The 17,769-nt window shown below is 39.1% G+C and overlaps 1 protein-coding gene across 1 annotated transcript; it reads left to right on the top strand.

Moving 5' to 3' along the window:
- The first annotated feature begins 45 nt into the window (after positions 1-45).
- LOC133545315 (oocyte zinc finger protein XlCOF22-like) lies at positions 46-7,863 on the top strand. Its single transcript, XM_061890773.1, has 2 exons — positions 46-311; positions 5,239-7,863. The coding sequence occupies exon 2, from the start codon at positions 5,277-5,279 to the stop codon at positions 6,921-6,923; it is 1,647 nt and encodes a 548-aa protein (XP_061746757.1). The 5' UTR covers positions 46-311; positions 5,239-5,276; the 3' UTR covers positions 6,924-7,863.
- The last annotated feature ends 9,906 nt before the right edge of the window (positions 7,864-17,769 follow it).

Raw genomic sequence — 17,769 nt, 5'->3', positions numbered from 1 at the left:
CGTGTTTAGCCAACATATTTCCCGCGGCTGAGAACACCTCGATGACGTCACATATGAGGAAGAACGAAACAAGATGGCGTCTGGCGGAGAATACGTTGTTTTAGTTGTTATGGTTTCTAGGTCTTAATTACAACGTACATGTGCACATGTGTGTCGTTTAACAGAGTAAACGTCGTTATTAATTGTTTGTGTGCGGATACATTAGTCTGAGTGCACTTTGACGTGCTAGCCGAGCCTGCTGGTTAGGTTAGCTTGTTAGCTGCTAACAAACAGAAGCGGAAGTGATCGACACATCAAAGCAGAGATCCAATGTAAGTGTAAAGTGTTTTTATTGAGTTTGAGTTTATTTCGAACATTGTGTGAACATGTCTACATTACAAATGATGTGAGTGTTGGTGACTCAGCGACTAACTGCTGCCGTTGAAGAAACATTTGTGATGATAGAAAAAAAACGATAGCAGAGTACAAGGAGCAATTTTGTCCAACAAAAGAGGAGAAGGAGTGACAATATTAACTAGTGGACGCTGTTTTCAAGAAACATCAAGTTGTGTTACACATCCATCCATCTATCTTCTGCTTATCGGTGGTTGGGTCGCGGGGGCAGCAGCCTAAGCAGTGAAGCCCAGACTTTCCTCTCCCCAACCGCTTCGTCCAGCTCTTCCCGGGGGATCCCGAGGCGTTCCCAGGCCAGCCGGGAGACATAGTCTACCCAACGTGTCCTGGGTTTTTCCCGTGGCCTCCTACAGGTCGGACGTACCCTAAACACCTCCCTAGGGAGGCGTTTGGGTGGCATCCTGACCAGGTGCCCAAACTACCTCATCTGGCTCCTCTCAATGTGGAGGAGCTGTGGTTTTACTTTGAGCTCCTCTCGAATGACAGAGCTTCTCACCCTATCTCTAAGGGAGAGCCCTATTTCGGCCGCTTGTACCCGGGATCTTGTCCTTTCGGTCATAACCCAAACCTCATGACCATAGGTGAGGATGTCCATAAAAGTTATGAATAGAATCGGTGCCATGGCGGAGTCCAACCCTCACTGGAAAAGTGTCCGACTTACTGCCAGCAATGCGGACCAAGCTCTGACACTGATCATACATGGAGCGGACTGCCACAATCAGACAGTCTGATACCCCATACTCTCTGAGCACTCCCCATAGGACTTCCCGAGGGACACGGTTGAATACCTTCTCCAAGTCCACAGCGCACGTGTAGACTGGTTGGGCAAACTCCCATGCACCCTCGAGGACCCTGCCAAGAGTATAGAGCAACTTTGGCTACCTGTAAAAATGAGTGACTTATCCTAGTCCATTTGTAAATAAAATGTTTTCCTAAATTATAGTCTCCTCACTTTAACCAGAAAGTCATTAGAACAAAAGACCCTGCGAGGACTTTGCCCTTTAAAAGGGAAAGCCTGAAAAAAGGACAGTATAAAGATGAATTCATCACATTTGCTATGAGTCATTTTATTATTGATATATTATTTTCTTATTACTTGGGGCGGTATAGCTCCGTTGGTAGAGTGGTCGTGCCAGCAACTTGAGGGTTCCAGGTTTGATCCCAGCTTCTGCCATCCAAGTCACTGCTGTTGTGTCCTTGGGCAAGACACTTTACCCACCTGCTCCCAGTTCAACCCACATAGTTTTAAATGTAACTTAGATATTGGGTTTCGCTATGTAAAGTGTTTTGAGTCACTAAAGGAAAGCGCTATATAAATATAATTCACTTCACTTCACATGATATCTTGTTGTTCAATTTTTTTAATTTCAAGGGGAACTGCACTTTTTGGAATCATTCACAGTTCCTATGTCAGTTAAAGTTAAGGTCCCAACAGTAGTCACACAGTAGGTGTGGTGAAATTATCCTCTGCATTTGACCCATCCCCAAGTGCACCCCCTGGGAGGTGAGGGCAGCGAAGGCCGCGCTCGGGAATCATTTGGGGATTTAACCCCCAACCCTTGACGCTGAGTGCCAAGCAAGGAGTTAAAGGGGAACATTATCACAATTTCAAAAGGGTTAAAAACAATAAAAATCAGTTCCCAGTGGCTTGTTGTATTTTTTTTAAGTTTTAAAAAAAAAATTACCGGTCCCGGAATATCCCTAAATAAAGCTTTAAAGTGCCTTATTTTCGCTATCTTCGAAACCACTATCCGTTTTCCTGTGACGTCATACAGTGCTGCCAATGTAAACAAACAATGGGAATACCACAGCAAGATATAGTGACATTAGCTCGGATTCAGACTCGGATTTCAGCGGCTTAAGCGATTTAACAGATTACGCATGTATTGAAACATATGGTTGGAGTATGAAAGTATTGAAGAAGAAACTGAAGCTATTGAGCGAATAGCTATTGACGCTATTCATAGCCATAGCATGGCCGAATAGCTGCATTATCATCGCCGGTAAAATGTGCGGACCAAACGATCAGGACTTTCGCATTTTGTGATAATGGAGCAACTTAAATCCATCGATTGGTAAGTGTTTTTTTCGCATTAAATGTGAGTGGAAGGAATTGTAATATAGTTGCAAATGCATCTGCAGGTTATCCATACATCTCTGTGCCATGTCTGCTTTAGCACCGCTGGTAAATAGCATGTTAGCATCGATTAGCTGGCAGTCACGCCGTGACCAAATATGTCTGATTAGCACATAAGTCAACATCAACAAAACTTACCTTTTTGATTGTGTTGACTTTATCATTGCAAATGCATCTGCAGGTTATCCATACATCTCTGTGCCATGTCTGTCATCGCCGGTAAATAGTATGTTAGCATCGATTAGCATAGCATGTTAGCATCAATTAGCGTAGCATGTTAGCATCGATTAGCTGGCAGTCACGGCGCAACCAAATATGTCTGATTAGCACATAAGTCAACAACAAAACTCACCTTTGTGATTTTGTTGACTTTATTGTTGCAAATGCATCTGCAGGTTATCCATACATCTCTGTGCCATGTCTGTCATTGCCGGTCAAATGTGAAGACACTACAGCACATTCAATGGGGGTCTGGCGGCAGACACGTTCGCATTTTCGGTGCAACTTGAATCCCTCCCTGTTAGTGTTGTTACACCCTCCGACAACACACCGATGAGGCATGATGTCTCCAAGGTTCCAAAAAATAGTCGAAAAAACGGAAAATAACAGAGCTGAGACCCGTGTATGTAATGTGTAGAAAATGAAAATGGCGGGAGTATTACCTCGGTGACGTCACGTTCTGACGTCATCGCCACCAGAGCAATAAACAGAAAGGCGTTTAATTCGCCAAAATTCACCCATTTAGAGTTCGGAAATCGGTTAAAAAAATGTATGGCCTTTTATCTGCACCATCAAGGTATATATTGACGCTTAAATAGGTCTGGTGATAATATTCCCCTTTAATGGGTCCCGTTTTTATAGTCTTTGGTATGACTCGGCCCGGGTTTGAACTCACGACTTTCCAGTTTCAGGGCAGACACTCTAACCACAAGGCCACTGAGCAGCTCAATGGTTAATGCATCCTAAATAGAAAATAAACCTTAGGAAAAGTTAGCTAACAATTGAGTCATTGGTAGACAATCTATTCTGCCTATAAAGTCTTCTAAATAACATCCTAAAACCCCCTTCAACATTTTAAATACACACTGTAAGTATACATGTAATGTAATAACACTTTTAATAACATGTCATATTTAGATATCTTGCTCATTTTAAGCATACAATGTCTGCTCTCACTGGGATGCTGGCTGATGGGATGTTCAAATCTTCCTGTTTAGATGAAGAATTAATCCTCACAAAGGCTTAAAAAGGGTGGGCGTAAAAGAGCGTATTTTCTTGTCTTTCTTGCCATCTCCAGGTCTAAGTTGGATGTCAAAGTTGACCAAGTTCTCGGTTTATGTCCACAACCTTCTATTACATAAGTGAGAAGCATGATTTATAGGCTATAATTAGCTTTCACCAACTTAGAGGCGAGAAAGCAGCTCAGTATGTCAATATAGCAGCATAAGCTAGTTACTTCTGTGATCAATGCACCGCTAAAAGTAGGTCCTTAGCATTAGTGCGTAATGCTTATAATAACAATATCACTAATACTTGGTTAATATTCAGGTCACAAAATGTAAATGGAGTATTGTTGGCAGTTTTTGGAGGGTTATTCGGAGTACTTTCTGGGTCTAATAGAGTAGCTCCTATTGACTCCAATGTTAGCTGAGTTTTGCTCACATTTTTTTATGAAATACAATTCATAAAAATTTAAAACATATGTCTTACATAAGGATTGTGAATGATTGGCAACATTTTAAAAAAGTGGTGTTTCCTTCGAATTTGTCAGATAAGTAAACAACACTTCAAATTAAAGATGAAAAACAATTGAGGTTGTTTAGAGATATTATCCACAATGAAGTTACAGTAAAACTAAGCACACAAGGGAAAGTACATTCAAATACACATGAATTACACATATGTGTACGAATAGTGTTACCACCAAAATATTATATTATATTAAAATATTGTTTATCCTTTGTTGAGCTGACCTTATTGTCACACCCTTAGTTAAAAGCACACCATCCCCATGACAAGACACTTCCACGTGGAAGTACAGGAGTACAACATTTTAAACATACACACACATCTGAAGAATATAAAACAAATATAATTGGTGGGCCAAACAAAATGACTCGGCGAACCAATGTTTGGTATGGGTGATATGATCTAAAAACTATATCCTAATAACATTATATGTCACAATATATAATTTGGTATATGATTGATTATAGAATAATTTTAAAACAGGTTACAAAAGCTCCTAATTTGGCAGCTGACATATGCAGTAACATATTGTGTCATTTGTTATTGTATTATTTCGTCAAACAATTTTTATTAATGTACTTGTTTATTTACTGTTATTATCTGGTTACCGGTACTTTATTTAGGAAAATAATACTGGAAATGATGTAATATTTTACTGCATATTTCAGCAACTAAATTAGGAGCCTTTGTAGCCTGTTTTGAAATGGTTCTGTTAATAATTCAATATGAAATAATATATCGCAAAATCAATTTTAAACCATATCGTCTATCCATAGTAAAGTCCTGTCGTCCTGGTTTGTGTTTCTTTTCCTGTGAATAATGTTGTAAAGAGCAGCGTGATTTGTGCGTCACTGAGATTTCAAGACAGTTCATACGATAACTTGTTTTTCCTAAGTCCATGTAAAAGTACTGAATGCATTGTGTGACTGAGCAGAGATGGTGTGTTTGTCTCTTTGAAGAAAATCTTCACCCTGAGCAACAGAAGTGGAGCTTCAAGATGCGGTTTGAGGAGCCACAGCCCTCCCACATTAGGAAGGAAGCGGAATACCCATTGATCCCCCATTTTAAAAAGGAAGAGGGGGACCCACAGACTCCCCCTTTTAAAGAGAAAGAGGAGGACCCACTGACACCCCATTTTAAAGAGGAAGCGGTGGATCCACTGAGCCCTCATATTAAGGAGGAAGAGGTGGATCCACTGACACTCTTTTTTAAAGAGGAAGAGGAGGACCCACTGACACCCCGTTTTAAAGAAGAAGCGGTGGAGCCACTGAGCTCTCACATTAAGGAGGAAGAGGTGGATCCACTGACACCCTTTTTTAAAGAAGAAGAGGAGGACCCACTGACACCCCATTTTAGGGAAGTAGCGGTAGAGCCACTTAGCTCTCACATTAAGGAAGAAGAGGTGGACCCACTGATTCCTCATTTAAAAGAGGAAGAGGAGGACCCACCGACACCCCAATTTAAAGAGGAAGTGGTGGATCCACTGAGCCCTCACCTTAAGGAGGAAGAGGTGGATTCACTGATCCCTCATATTAAGGATGAAGAGGAGGACCCACTGACCCCTCACATTAAAGAGGAAGAAGAGGAACACAGCAGCAGTCAGCAGGGAGAGCATCTTGAAGGACTGGAGGAGGTTGATGTCACCAAGATGCCAGTGACTGGTGTCCCTGTGAAGAGTGAAGATGATGAGGTCAAAGGTGAAAGTGAGGAGAGGGGAGGGGCGGAGCCTCCAAGCAGCAGCTCAACACAACACATGACAACAGAAGCTGATGGAGACCACTGTGGAGGATCACAAGCAGACAAGCTCTTAGCTCCACTATCAGATAGTGAGGACACAACGTCACACTCTCCTGACACTGATGATGAAGACTCTAAAGATGATAAGACATGTCACACTGACAACACTCACTTTACATGTTCTCTCTGTGACAAAACCTTTAAATATCCTAGTGATTTTAAAATACACATGAGAATACACACTGGAGAAAAACCGTTTTCGTGCTCAGAATGTGGTAGAGATTTTAGACTCAAACAAATGATGAAAGAACACATGAAAACTCACACTGGAGAAAAACCTTTTTCATGTTCAATCTGCGGTAAAGATTTTACTCAAAGACAACATTTGAAAGTACACATGAGAACACACACTGGAGAAAAACCTTTTCCATGTTCAATCTGTGGTAAAGATTTTACTCAAAGCTCAAATTTGAAAGTACACATGAGAACACACACTGGAGAAAAACCTTTTACATGTTCAATCTGTAGTAAAGATTTTACTGGAAAGGAATATTTCAAGGCACACATGAGAATACACACTGGAGAAAAACCTTTTTCCTGCTCAGAATGTGGCAAAAGTTTTGCAATAAATCAAAGGTTAAAAGCACACATGAGAATACACACTGGAGAAAAACCTTTTTCCTGCTCAGAATGTGGTAAATGTTTTGCAATAAATCAAAGTTTAAAAATACACTTGAGAACACACACTGGGGAAAAACCTTTTTCATGTTCAATCTGTGGTAAAGATTTTACTCAGAGGCCACATTTGAAAGTACACATGAGAACACACACTGGAGAAAAAACTGTTTTTTATTTTCAATCTCCGGTAAATATTTTACTCATAGGCCCCCTTTCAAATCACACATGAGAATGCACTCTGGTGAAACACCATACTACTGTTCAAGCTGCAACAAAAGTTTATGTCACCTAAGATCTATTAAAGTGCACGTGAGATCACACACAGGAGAAAAAGTGTTGAGTTGCAGTGTGTGTGGTGAAAGATTCTCTTCTAAGTATCAGTGTAAGAAACACACGTGTGCTGGTGAGAACAGCAGCAGCAAATGAAGATGCAGGATTTGAAATAAATTGTCAAAACTTTAAGTTTGACTTTCTAACAACATCAGCACATGTAACATGTGTGACATCATTGTTGTGTGTGTAACACAATCGTGTTAATATGATTCTAACATTTATAGATTAGACACTTCAGATTAGTGCTTTTATTTCAGTCAAGTACATGAGTTAATATAGACATTTGCGTACTTTAAAATGAACACAACAATTTGACTGAAAAGGTGAGAATAGACAGTACATAAAATATGGTACATACAATAAACATTTAATGTTTAGATATTCATAATTCATTTTTATCCTTATTCATAATAGTGTTTTATTGTGTTTTATTGAATAATGAAGTGTTACATATTTTAATGTCTAATTGTAGATGATTCCATAGATGAACTCCTTTATATGATGTACATATTTGTTTTACATGTTGTCATACCTTTGCTTTTGAGTACACATAAATCTCTTTTAGTTCATATTTACTGGTTCACATCTGAAACATCTTCTGGACCACTTCTGGAAGCATATTATTATTTACTTTATACACCATTTCAGCAGTTGTCTTTTATACAAGATTATTTACTTTTAAAATGTGTGACATTATGAATCATTTGTTGGGTCTCTATCATCCTTTCTATTAATTGCCTTTATTTCTTTCTTTTGTAATATGAATATTGTTGTGTGATTGTTTTATATGTATGTATATCCCCAGACTTTTAAGCAATAAAAAATGTATGTTTCAACTGGAATTGGGTACAATAATTATAGTTAATATTTGTAAGTGTGTATTTTATTGTATTTCGTATTGCACTCCATTTTTTTCTGTTTTCTTTATAATATTTACATGTAGTGTCCAGCTTACTTCATCATCCATATTAACTCCTAAAAATGTGATTACCTTTATTCCTTTAATTGCAATATTATCCCTCATAATTTGGGTTTTACATTTTTACAACCTCTAAATATGATATATTTAGTTTCATTAATGTTTAGTGACAGTTTATTGATGTGCAGCCAACTTTTTTATGGTCAAGTTATCTCTGGATAAAATAAGATGAGAGTTAAATCAAGTGGTAATGAAAGTGAAGAATGGAAGATTATTATATACATAATTATACATAGTTACACTAAGTAGTGACAATTAAAGACACTTTCATCCTGTTCATTTGAGCAGATAAAAAGAGTAAAGTGTAATGTTCTAAACAATAGAAGAATATTAATATCAGCAGTCAATTATCCAACATTGTGAAGCTGAGCTATGGTAAAAAACATATTCAGTTTTAAAGGCTTTGTGAGAGTGATGCAATTATCAGAATCAGAAATACTTTATTAATAATCCCCGGGGGGAAATAAACATTTTCAGCACTGTTATAAACATGTGAATATTCAATGTATTAATTTATGATATAAATACCATAATAAAGTTGTACGTTTGGGGACGTGTAATGTTGTTTGTATGAACATCCTGAATGGTTTTGTGCTAGAAGTGTTTGAATTAGTAGAGTGTGAAAAAAATAAGGCAGTAATGATAATAATGGTTTGTTTTAAGCCTGTTTATGAATTATTAAAAATAATTAAAATACCAAAATGGAGCTTACATCCTCAGTGAGCTGAACTCCAGCTGTAAAAATGAGATAAATAATGTGAAAAGGTCAGAAGTCAAATGTTTCTTATGGTAATACATGGAGCCTCTGCTGCCACCAAGCGACCGTTGGAAAAAATGCATTCATTTTGTTTTGACGTCCCAAACCCGAAACCCACTACTACCGACCACGCAGTCTGATAGTTTATATATCAATGATGAAATATTAACATTGCAACACATGCCAATACGGCATTTTTAGTTTACTCAATTGCAATTTTAAATTTCCCGGGAGTTTCTTGTTGAAAACGTTGTTGAATGATGACGTGTCCGCGTGACGTCACGGACTGTAAGGAAATATTAGCGCTGCGCACACACACAGCTAAAATTTGTCTGCTTTAACCGTATAAATACAAAGTATTTTGGACATATGTGTTGCTGAATCTTTTACATTTTGTTCAATTAATAATGGAGAAGTCAAAGTAAAAAGATGGAGTTGGGAAGCTTTAGCCTTTAGCCACACAAACACACGGTGATTCCTTGTTTAAAATTCCCGGAGGTGAAGTTTTCCTATGGATCAGAGCGGATATGGATACCGACCAAATGTCAACCAGCAGTTTTCGGTGAGAAAATTGTGGTAAAAAGTCCCCACTTACCGGTGATCAGCTGAGCTTGTGCCGTCTATACAGCTGCCGTCGACTTCCATCAGACACTGGCCTCAAGACACCCATGGACACACCCTCCTGACTATCAGGTACTATTAAACTCACTAAAACACTAGCAACACAATAGAACTATAAGGGATTTCCCATGATCATCCTTGTAAATGTGTCTAAAAACATCTGAATCCGTCCCAATGCAATCTCGTATTTTTTTTTTTAACTTGATTTTTATTTATTTTTTCTAGTCCGTCGCTATCAATATCCTCAAACACAAATCTATCATCTTCGCTCAAATTAATGGGGAAATTGTCGTTTTCTTGGTCCGAATAGCTCGTTTTGTTGGATGCTCCCATTATAAACAATGTGAGGATGTGAGGAGCCATCAACGGGTGACGTCATCGTCTGCGACTTCCGGTAAAGGCAGGGCTTTTCTGTTAGCTACCAAAAGTTGCAAACTTTATCGTCAATGTTCTCTACTAAATCCTTTTAGCAAATATATGGTAATATCGGGAAATTATCAAGTATGACACATAGAATGGACGTGCTATCCCTGTTTAAAAAAGAAAATATCATTTTAGTAGGCCTTTAAAGCTGCTTTTTACTTTCTGTCCTGTTTATGTCCAAGTCTGCCATGTGGGACATAGGGCAGAAGGTGGACATTCTGTTAATAACCTGTGGAAGGCAGCAATACACCGAAGATGTTCTACTAGTTTACTGGAAATAGAAAGAAGACATACGTAATAAACTGTACAGAACAGGCAAGAAATAAGAGAGAGAAGATCAAAATAATCCTCAGAGCAGCAGCAAAGTTTTTAAATGTAAAACAATTATCGTGGGTACAGGTGCAAGGTGAACTACAGAGAGGAGACGAAACGGAGTCATGTGACCACAATCCAACGCCATGTTGATTGTTCAGGGTAATGCCAGAAGTCTAATAGCAAACGGACAGGAATTAAAGGGATATGTAGGAGCCAAATTTCCTTATTTGTTTATATATATATTTTACAAATATACTAGAATGAGTATCATTTTTACTGGTAGCTAATAATTCGACATTCAATAAAACTAAATACATCATATTTGGAGATTGTAAAAATGTAAAACACAAATTATGATGTATAATATTGAAATGAAAGGAATTAAGGTAATCACATGTTTAGGAGTTAGTATAGATGATGATGTAAGCTGGACACTAAATGTAAGTCATATAAAGAAAACAATGAAAAAATGGAGTGCAATACTAAATAGAATAAAAAACATACTTACAAATATTAACTACAATTATTGTACCCAACTTCAGTTGAAACATTCATTATTTGATGCATAAAGGTCTGGGGAAATACATATAAAACAATCACAAAACAATATTCATATTACAAAAGAGAGTAATAAAGATAATTAGTAGAATGGATTCTAGAGACCCAACAAATGATTCATAAAGTCACACATTTTAAAAGTAAATGATTTTGTATAAAAGACAACTGTTCAAATGATGTATAAAGTAAATAATAATATGCTTCCAGAAGTGGTCCAGAAGATGTTTCAGATGTGAACCAGTAAATATGAACTAAGAGGGATTTATGTGTACTCAAAAGCAAAGGTATGAACACATGTAAAACAAATATGTACATCATATAAAGGAGTTCATCTATGGAATCAAGTACAATTAGAAAATTAAATATGTAACACTTCATTAATCAAAAAACATATACAACCCTATTATGAGTAAGTATAAAAGTAAATTATGAATATCTACTCAGAATGTTTATTGTATGTAACATATTTTATGTACTGTTTATTCTCAGTTTTTCAAATTGTTCTGTTCATTTTAAAGTACACAAACGTGTATATTAACTCATGTACTTGACTGAAATAAAAGCACTAATCTGAAGTGTCTAATCTAAAAATGTTAGAATCATATTAACAAGATTGTGTTACACACACAACAATGATGTCACACATGATATATGTGCTGATGTTGTTAGAAAGTCAAAGTTAAAGTCTTGAGAGTTTATTTCAAATCCTGCAGTTTCATTTGCTGCTGCTGTTCTCACCAGCACACTTGTGTTTCTTACACTGGTACTTAGAAGAGAATCTTTCACCACACACACTGCAACTCAACACTTTCTCTCCTGTGTGTCTTTTCATGTGTACTGTACAAGATTGTCGGTGACAAAAGCTTTTGTTGCAGCTTCGACAGCAGTATGTTTTTTCACCAAAGTGCTTTATCATATGTAATTTTAATTGTCGTCTTACTATATAACTTTTACCACATACTGAAAATATAAACGTTTTTTTCTCCAGTGTGTGTTCTCTTGTGTACTTTTAAACTTTGATTTATTACAAAACTTTTACCACATTCTGAGCAGGAAAAAATATTTTCTCCAGTGTGTATTCTCATGTGTGCTTTTAAATGGGGCTTTTGAGTAAAATATTTACCGAAGATTGAACATGAAAAAGCTTTTTCTCCAGTGTATTGTCATGTGTGTTTTCAAATTTTGCCTTTGAGTAAAATTTCTACCACAGTTTGAACATGAAAATAGTTTTTCTCCAGTGTGTATTTTCAAATTTTGCCTTTGAGTATAATGTTTACCACATTCTGAGCAAGAAAAAGGTTTTTCTCCAGTGTGTATTCTCATGTGTACTTTCAAATGTGACCTGTGAGTAAAATCTTTACCGCAGATTGAACATGAAAAAGGTTTTTCTGCGGTGTGAATTCTAATGTGTTCTTTTATCATTTGTTTTAGTCTAAAATCTCTACCACATTCTGAGCATGAAAAGGGTTTTTCTCCAGTGTGTATTCTCATGTGTCTTTTCAAATCACCAGAATATTTAAAAGTTTTGTCACAGAGAGAACATGTGAAGTGAGTGTTGTCAGTGTGACATGTCTTATCATCTTTAGAGTCTTCATCATCAGTGTCAGGAGAGTGTGACGTTGTGTCCTCACTATCTGATAGTGGAGCTAAGAGCTTGTCTGCTTGTGATCCTCCACAGTGGTCTCCATCAGCTTCTGTTGTCATGTGTTGTGTTGAGCTGCTGCTTGGAGGCTCCCCCCTCCCTTCTCCTCACTTTCACCTTTGACCTCATCACCTTCACTCTTCACAGGGACACCAGTCACTGGCATCTTGGTGACATCAACCTCCTCCAGTCCTTCAAGATGCTCTCCCTGCTGACTGATGGTGTGTTCTTCCTCTTCCTCTTTAATGTGAGGGGTCAGTGGGTCCTCCTCTTCGTCCTTAATGCGAGGGGACAGTGGATCCACCGATTCCTCTATAAAATGGGGTGTCAGTGGGTCATCCTCTTCCTCTTTAAAATGGGGTGTAGGTGGATCCATTTCTTCCTCCTTTATGTACGGACTCAGTGGATCCACCGCTTTCTCTTTAAAATGGGGTGTCAGTGGATCCACTTTTTCCTCCTTAATGTGAGGGCTCAGTGGATCCACCACTTCCTCTTTAAAATGGGGTGTCAGTGGGTCCTCCTCTTCCTCTTTGATGTGAGGGGTCAGTGGGTATTCCTTTTCCTTCTTAATGTGGGAGAGCTGTGGCTCCTCCGTCCGCTTCCTGAAGCTCCACTTCTGTTGCTCAGGTTAAAGATCTTCTTCACAGACGTCTGCAAGACAAACACACCATCTCTGCTCAGTAACACAATGTATTCAGTACTTTAACATGCACTTGGGAAAAACAAGTTATCAAATAAACTGTCTTTAAATCTCAGTGACGCACAAACACGCTGCTCTTTACAACATTTTTCACCGGAAAAGAAAAACAAATCAGGACGACAGGACTTTTTACATGGTTTAAAATTGATTTTGCGATACATAATTTCAAATAGAATTACTAATAGAACCATTTTAAAACAGGCTACACAGGCTCCGAATTTAGTTGCTGAAATATGCAGTAAAATATTACATCATTTCCAGTAATTTTTTCTCAAATAAATAACCAGATATTAACAGTAAATAAACAAGTACATTAATAAGAATAATTATTTCTACAAAATAATACATTTAGAAATTACACTATATGTTACTGCATATTTCAGCTGTCAAATTAGGAGCCTTTGTAACCCGCTTTGAAATTCTTCTATTATCATTCATATACCAAATGATACATCGTGACATATATTGTTATTAGGATATAGATTGGAGGTCATATCACCCATACCAAACATTGGTTCGCAGAGTGATTTTGTTTGGCTCACCAAATATATTTATTTTTTATATTCTTCAGATGTGTGTGTATGTTTAAAAAGTTGTACTCCTGTACTTCCACGTGGAAGTGTCATGTCATAGGGTTGGTGTGCTTTTAATTAAGGGTGTGACGATGCGGTCAGCCCACCAAAAGATACCCGATATAGGCTTTAGGAGAACAAGACGATATTTTGGTGGTTAACATGATTCTTACACATATGTGTACGTCATGTGTATTTGAATGTACTTTCCCTTGTGTGCTTAGTTTTACTGTAACTTCATAGTGGATAATATCTATAAAAAAACCTCAATTGTTTTACATCTTTAATTTGAAGGACTGTTTACTTATCCGACAAATTCAAAGCAAACTGCACATTTTTAAAATATCGCTGATCATTCACAATCCTTATGTAAGACATATTATTTAGACTTTTATTAATTTTAATTAGTAAATAAACGTGAGCAAAAATCAGCTAACATTGGAGTCAATTAGAGCTCCTCTATTAGACCCACAAAGTCCTCCAAGAAACATCCAAAAACTGCCAACAATACTCCATTTACATTTTGTGACCTGAATATTAATATTAGTGATATTGTTATTATAAGTGCTAGCGTTAAGGACCTACTTTTAGCGGCGCATTGATCACAGAAGTAACTAGCTTATGCTGTTATATTGACATACTGAGCTGCTTTCCCGCCTCTAAAATGGCGAAAGCTAATTCTACATTATAAATCATGCTTCTCACTAATGTAGTAGAAGGTTGTGGACAAAAAACGATAACTTGGTCAACTTTGACATCCGACTTAGACATGGAAATGGCAAGAAAGACACAAAAATACGCTCTTTTGCACCCACCCTTTTTTAACCCTTTTTTGTGATGATTAATTCTTCATCTAAACGGGAAGATATGAACATCCCATCAGTCGGCATCCCAGTGAGAGCAGACATTGTATGCTTAAAATGAGCAAGATATGTAAATATGGCATGTTATTAAAAATGTTACTACATTACATTGTTGAAGGGGGTTTAGGATGTTATTTAGAGCACTTTATAGGCAGAATAGAGCGGCTACCAATGACTCAATTGTTAGCTAACTTTTGCAAAGGTTTATTTTCTATTTAGGATCCATTAACCATCGACCTGCTCAGTGGCCTTGTGGTTAGAGTGTCTGCCCTGAGACTGGAAAGTCGTGATTTTAAATCCTGGCCGAGTGATACAAGAGACTATAAAAATGGGACCAATTGCCTCCTTGCTTGGCACTCAGCATCAAGGGTTGGGGGTTAAATCACCAAATGATTCCCGAGTGCGGCCTCCGCTCCCCTCACCTCCCAGGGGCTGAACTTGGGGATGGGTCAAATGCAGAGGATAATTTCACCACACCTAGTGTGTGACTACCGCTGGGACTTTAACTTTAACTTACATAGGAACTGTGAATGATTCCAAAAAGTGCAGTTCCCCTTGAAATTAGAAAATAGAACAACAAGATATCATGTGAAGTGAATTATATTTATATAGCTTTTCTCTAGTGACTCAAAGCGCTTTACATAGTGAAACCCAATACCTAAGTTACATTTAAACCAATGTGGGTTGAACTGGGAGCAGGTGGGTAAAGTGTCTTGCCCAAGGACACAACAGCAGTGACTAGGATGGCAGAAGCTGGGATCAAACCTGGAACCCTCAAGTTGCTGGCACGGCCACTCTACCAACCAAACTATACCGCCACAAGTAACAAGAACAGAATATATTAATAATAACATGCCTTATAGCAAATATGATGAATTCATCTTAATACTGTCGTTTTTTCAGGCTTTCCCTTTTAAGGGGTCTGGTTAAAGTGAGGAGACTATAATTTAGGGAAACATTTTATTTACAAATGGACTAGGATAGGTCACTAATTTATACAGGTAGCTAAAGTTGGGATGTAATTAAGATAATGAAGGATGAAGTCATTAAGAAATGTTTAATATAGATTAGAATAGGCCGTGCAACTAATCATATGTCCTGTCATAACACCCAGTTAAAACTGGGTGTTAGTTGATGCCCACGCACATACACTCTTATCTCCCACATTCTTGCCACTGTTTACGTGGCTTCTTGGCAGAGGTCTGAAGGACAACACCAGATATGAAGTCGGAGTCCAGGGAGAAAAAAAGCACCAGTCAATATTTCACAGAAGGAACCTTCCTGGTGTTACCTGACGGCACGACCACCAAGCTGCGACACCACCACAAAGGCTTCTCCATGCTCGTGCTCGTACCACCTGGCCTGGTAGGTTCGTACCCGCCTACCAAGCCAAAGACTTAGGTCCAATGACGAAACAGGGCGTAGCTGCCGCTGATTGGACCGACACGCAAATACCACATTTTCACCACTCCTTGTTTTTGGTTAAAAACATAGCTATGGGCTGCACTTTGGACACACCTGCTGTAGGCTACGAGGAGCTAGCAGCTACACAACAACTAAGCTAAAACAACACATTTAAGCATATCAAATAATTATAGTTGCTTAATACGTACACAAAGTCTCCAAAACAGAAATCTGATAGAAAGTATCCAGTAATAAACGTGTCCGCAGCGTTCAACTTTCTGCCCCATGAGCTTGACTTAATGGATTATTGTGGCCACTAGGTTAAGTTAAGTTAAAGTTAAAGTACCAATGATTGTCACACACACACTAGGTGTGGTGAAATGTGTCCTCTTCATTTGACCCATCCCCTTGATCACCCCCTGGGAAGTGAGGGGAGCAGTGGGCAGCAGTGGTGCCGCGCCCTGGAATCATTTATGGTGATTTAACCTTGTTGTGAAAGATCAAATCAAACAATTGCAAAAGCATCAGTCATAAGGTTAGTGTTTTTTATATATTTGTGTCAATATGTATAAGCATCCTCACCCTTCCTGGGAAGGTCTTTTCAGGTGTACTGGAGAGGAGTTTATGCCGCATAGTCGAACCTCGGATTCAGGAGGAACAGTGTGGTTTTCGTCCTGGTCGTGGAACTGTGGACCAGCTCTATACTCTCGGCAGGGTCCTTGTGGGTGCATGAGAGTTTGCCCAACCAGTCTACATGTGCGCTGTGGACTTGGAGAAGGCATTCGACCGTGTCCCCCGGGAAGTCCTGTGGGGAGTGCTCAGAGAGTATGGGGTATCAGACGGTCTGATTGTGGCGGTCCACTCCCTGTACGATCAGTGTCAGAACTTGGTCCGCATTGCCGGCAGTAAGTCGGACACTTTTCCAGTGAGGGTTGGACTCCGCCAAGGCGGTTCATAACTTCTATGGACAGAATTTCTAGGTGCAGTCAAGGCGTTGAGGGGATCCGGTTTGGTGGCTGCAGGATTAGGTCACTGATTTTTGCAGATGATGTGGTCCTGATGGTTTCAACTGGCCAGGATCTTCAGCTCTCACTGGATTGGTTCGCAGCCGAGTGTGAAGCGACTGTGATGAGAATCAGCACCTCCAAGTCCGAGGCCAAGGTTCTCGTCCGGAAAAGGGTGGAGTTCCCTGCCCCAAGTGGAGGAGTTAAAGTACCTAAGAGTCTTGTTCACGAGTGAGGGAAGAGTGGATTGTGAGATGGACAGGCGGATCGGTGCGGCATTTGGAGTAATGCGGACGCCGTATCGATCCGTTGCGGTGAAGAAGGCGCTGAGCCGGAAGGCAAAGCTCTCAGTTTACCGGTCGATCTACGTTCCCATCCTCACCTATGGTCATGAGCTTTGGGTCATGACCGAAAGGATAAGATCACGGGTACAAGCGGCCGAAATTAGTTTCCTCCGTTTGGTGGTGGGGCTCTCCCTTAGAGATAGGGTGAGAAGCTCTGCCGTCCGGGTGGAGCTCAAAGTAAAGCCGCTGCGCCTCCTCATTGAGAGGAACCATATGAGGAGATTTGGGCATTTGGTCAGGATGCCACCCGAACGCCTCCCTAGGGAGGAGTTTAGGGCACGTCCGACTGGTAGGAGGCCACGGGAAAGACCCAGGACACGTTGGGTAGACTACCGTATTTCCTTGAATTGCCGCCGGGACACTAATTAATTTAAAACCTCTTCTCACTCTTGCGCTTGCCAAAGGCATGCGGTAAAAGTAAGCATGCGCTAATAATTTTAAAACCTCTTCTCACTCCGGCACATACCAAAGGCATGCAATAAAAATTTGAGTGTGATGTATGCTTGGACCTTAAATCCTACTGAATAGCTCTTAATCTTCTTCCCTTTATGCAATTTCAA

Source organism: Nerophis ophidion, linkage group LG28 (genome assembly GCF_033978795.1).
Source record: "Nerophis ophidion isolate RoL-2023_Sa linkage group LG28, RoL_Noph_v1.0, whole genome shotgun sequence".
NCBI classification, from domain to species: Eukaryota; Metazoa; Chordata; class Actinopteri; order Syngnathiformes; family Syngnathidae; genus Nerophis; species Nerophis ophidion.
The sequence above is the reverse complement of the archived record's forward strand: the minus strand, read 5'-3'. Positions and strand labels throughout refer to the sequence as shown.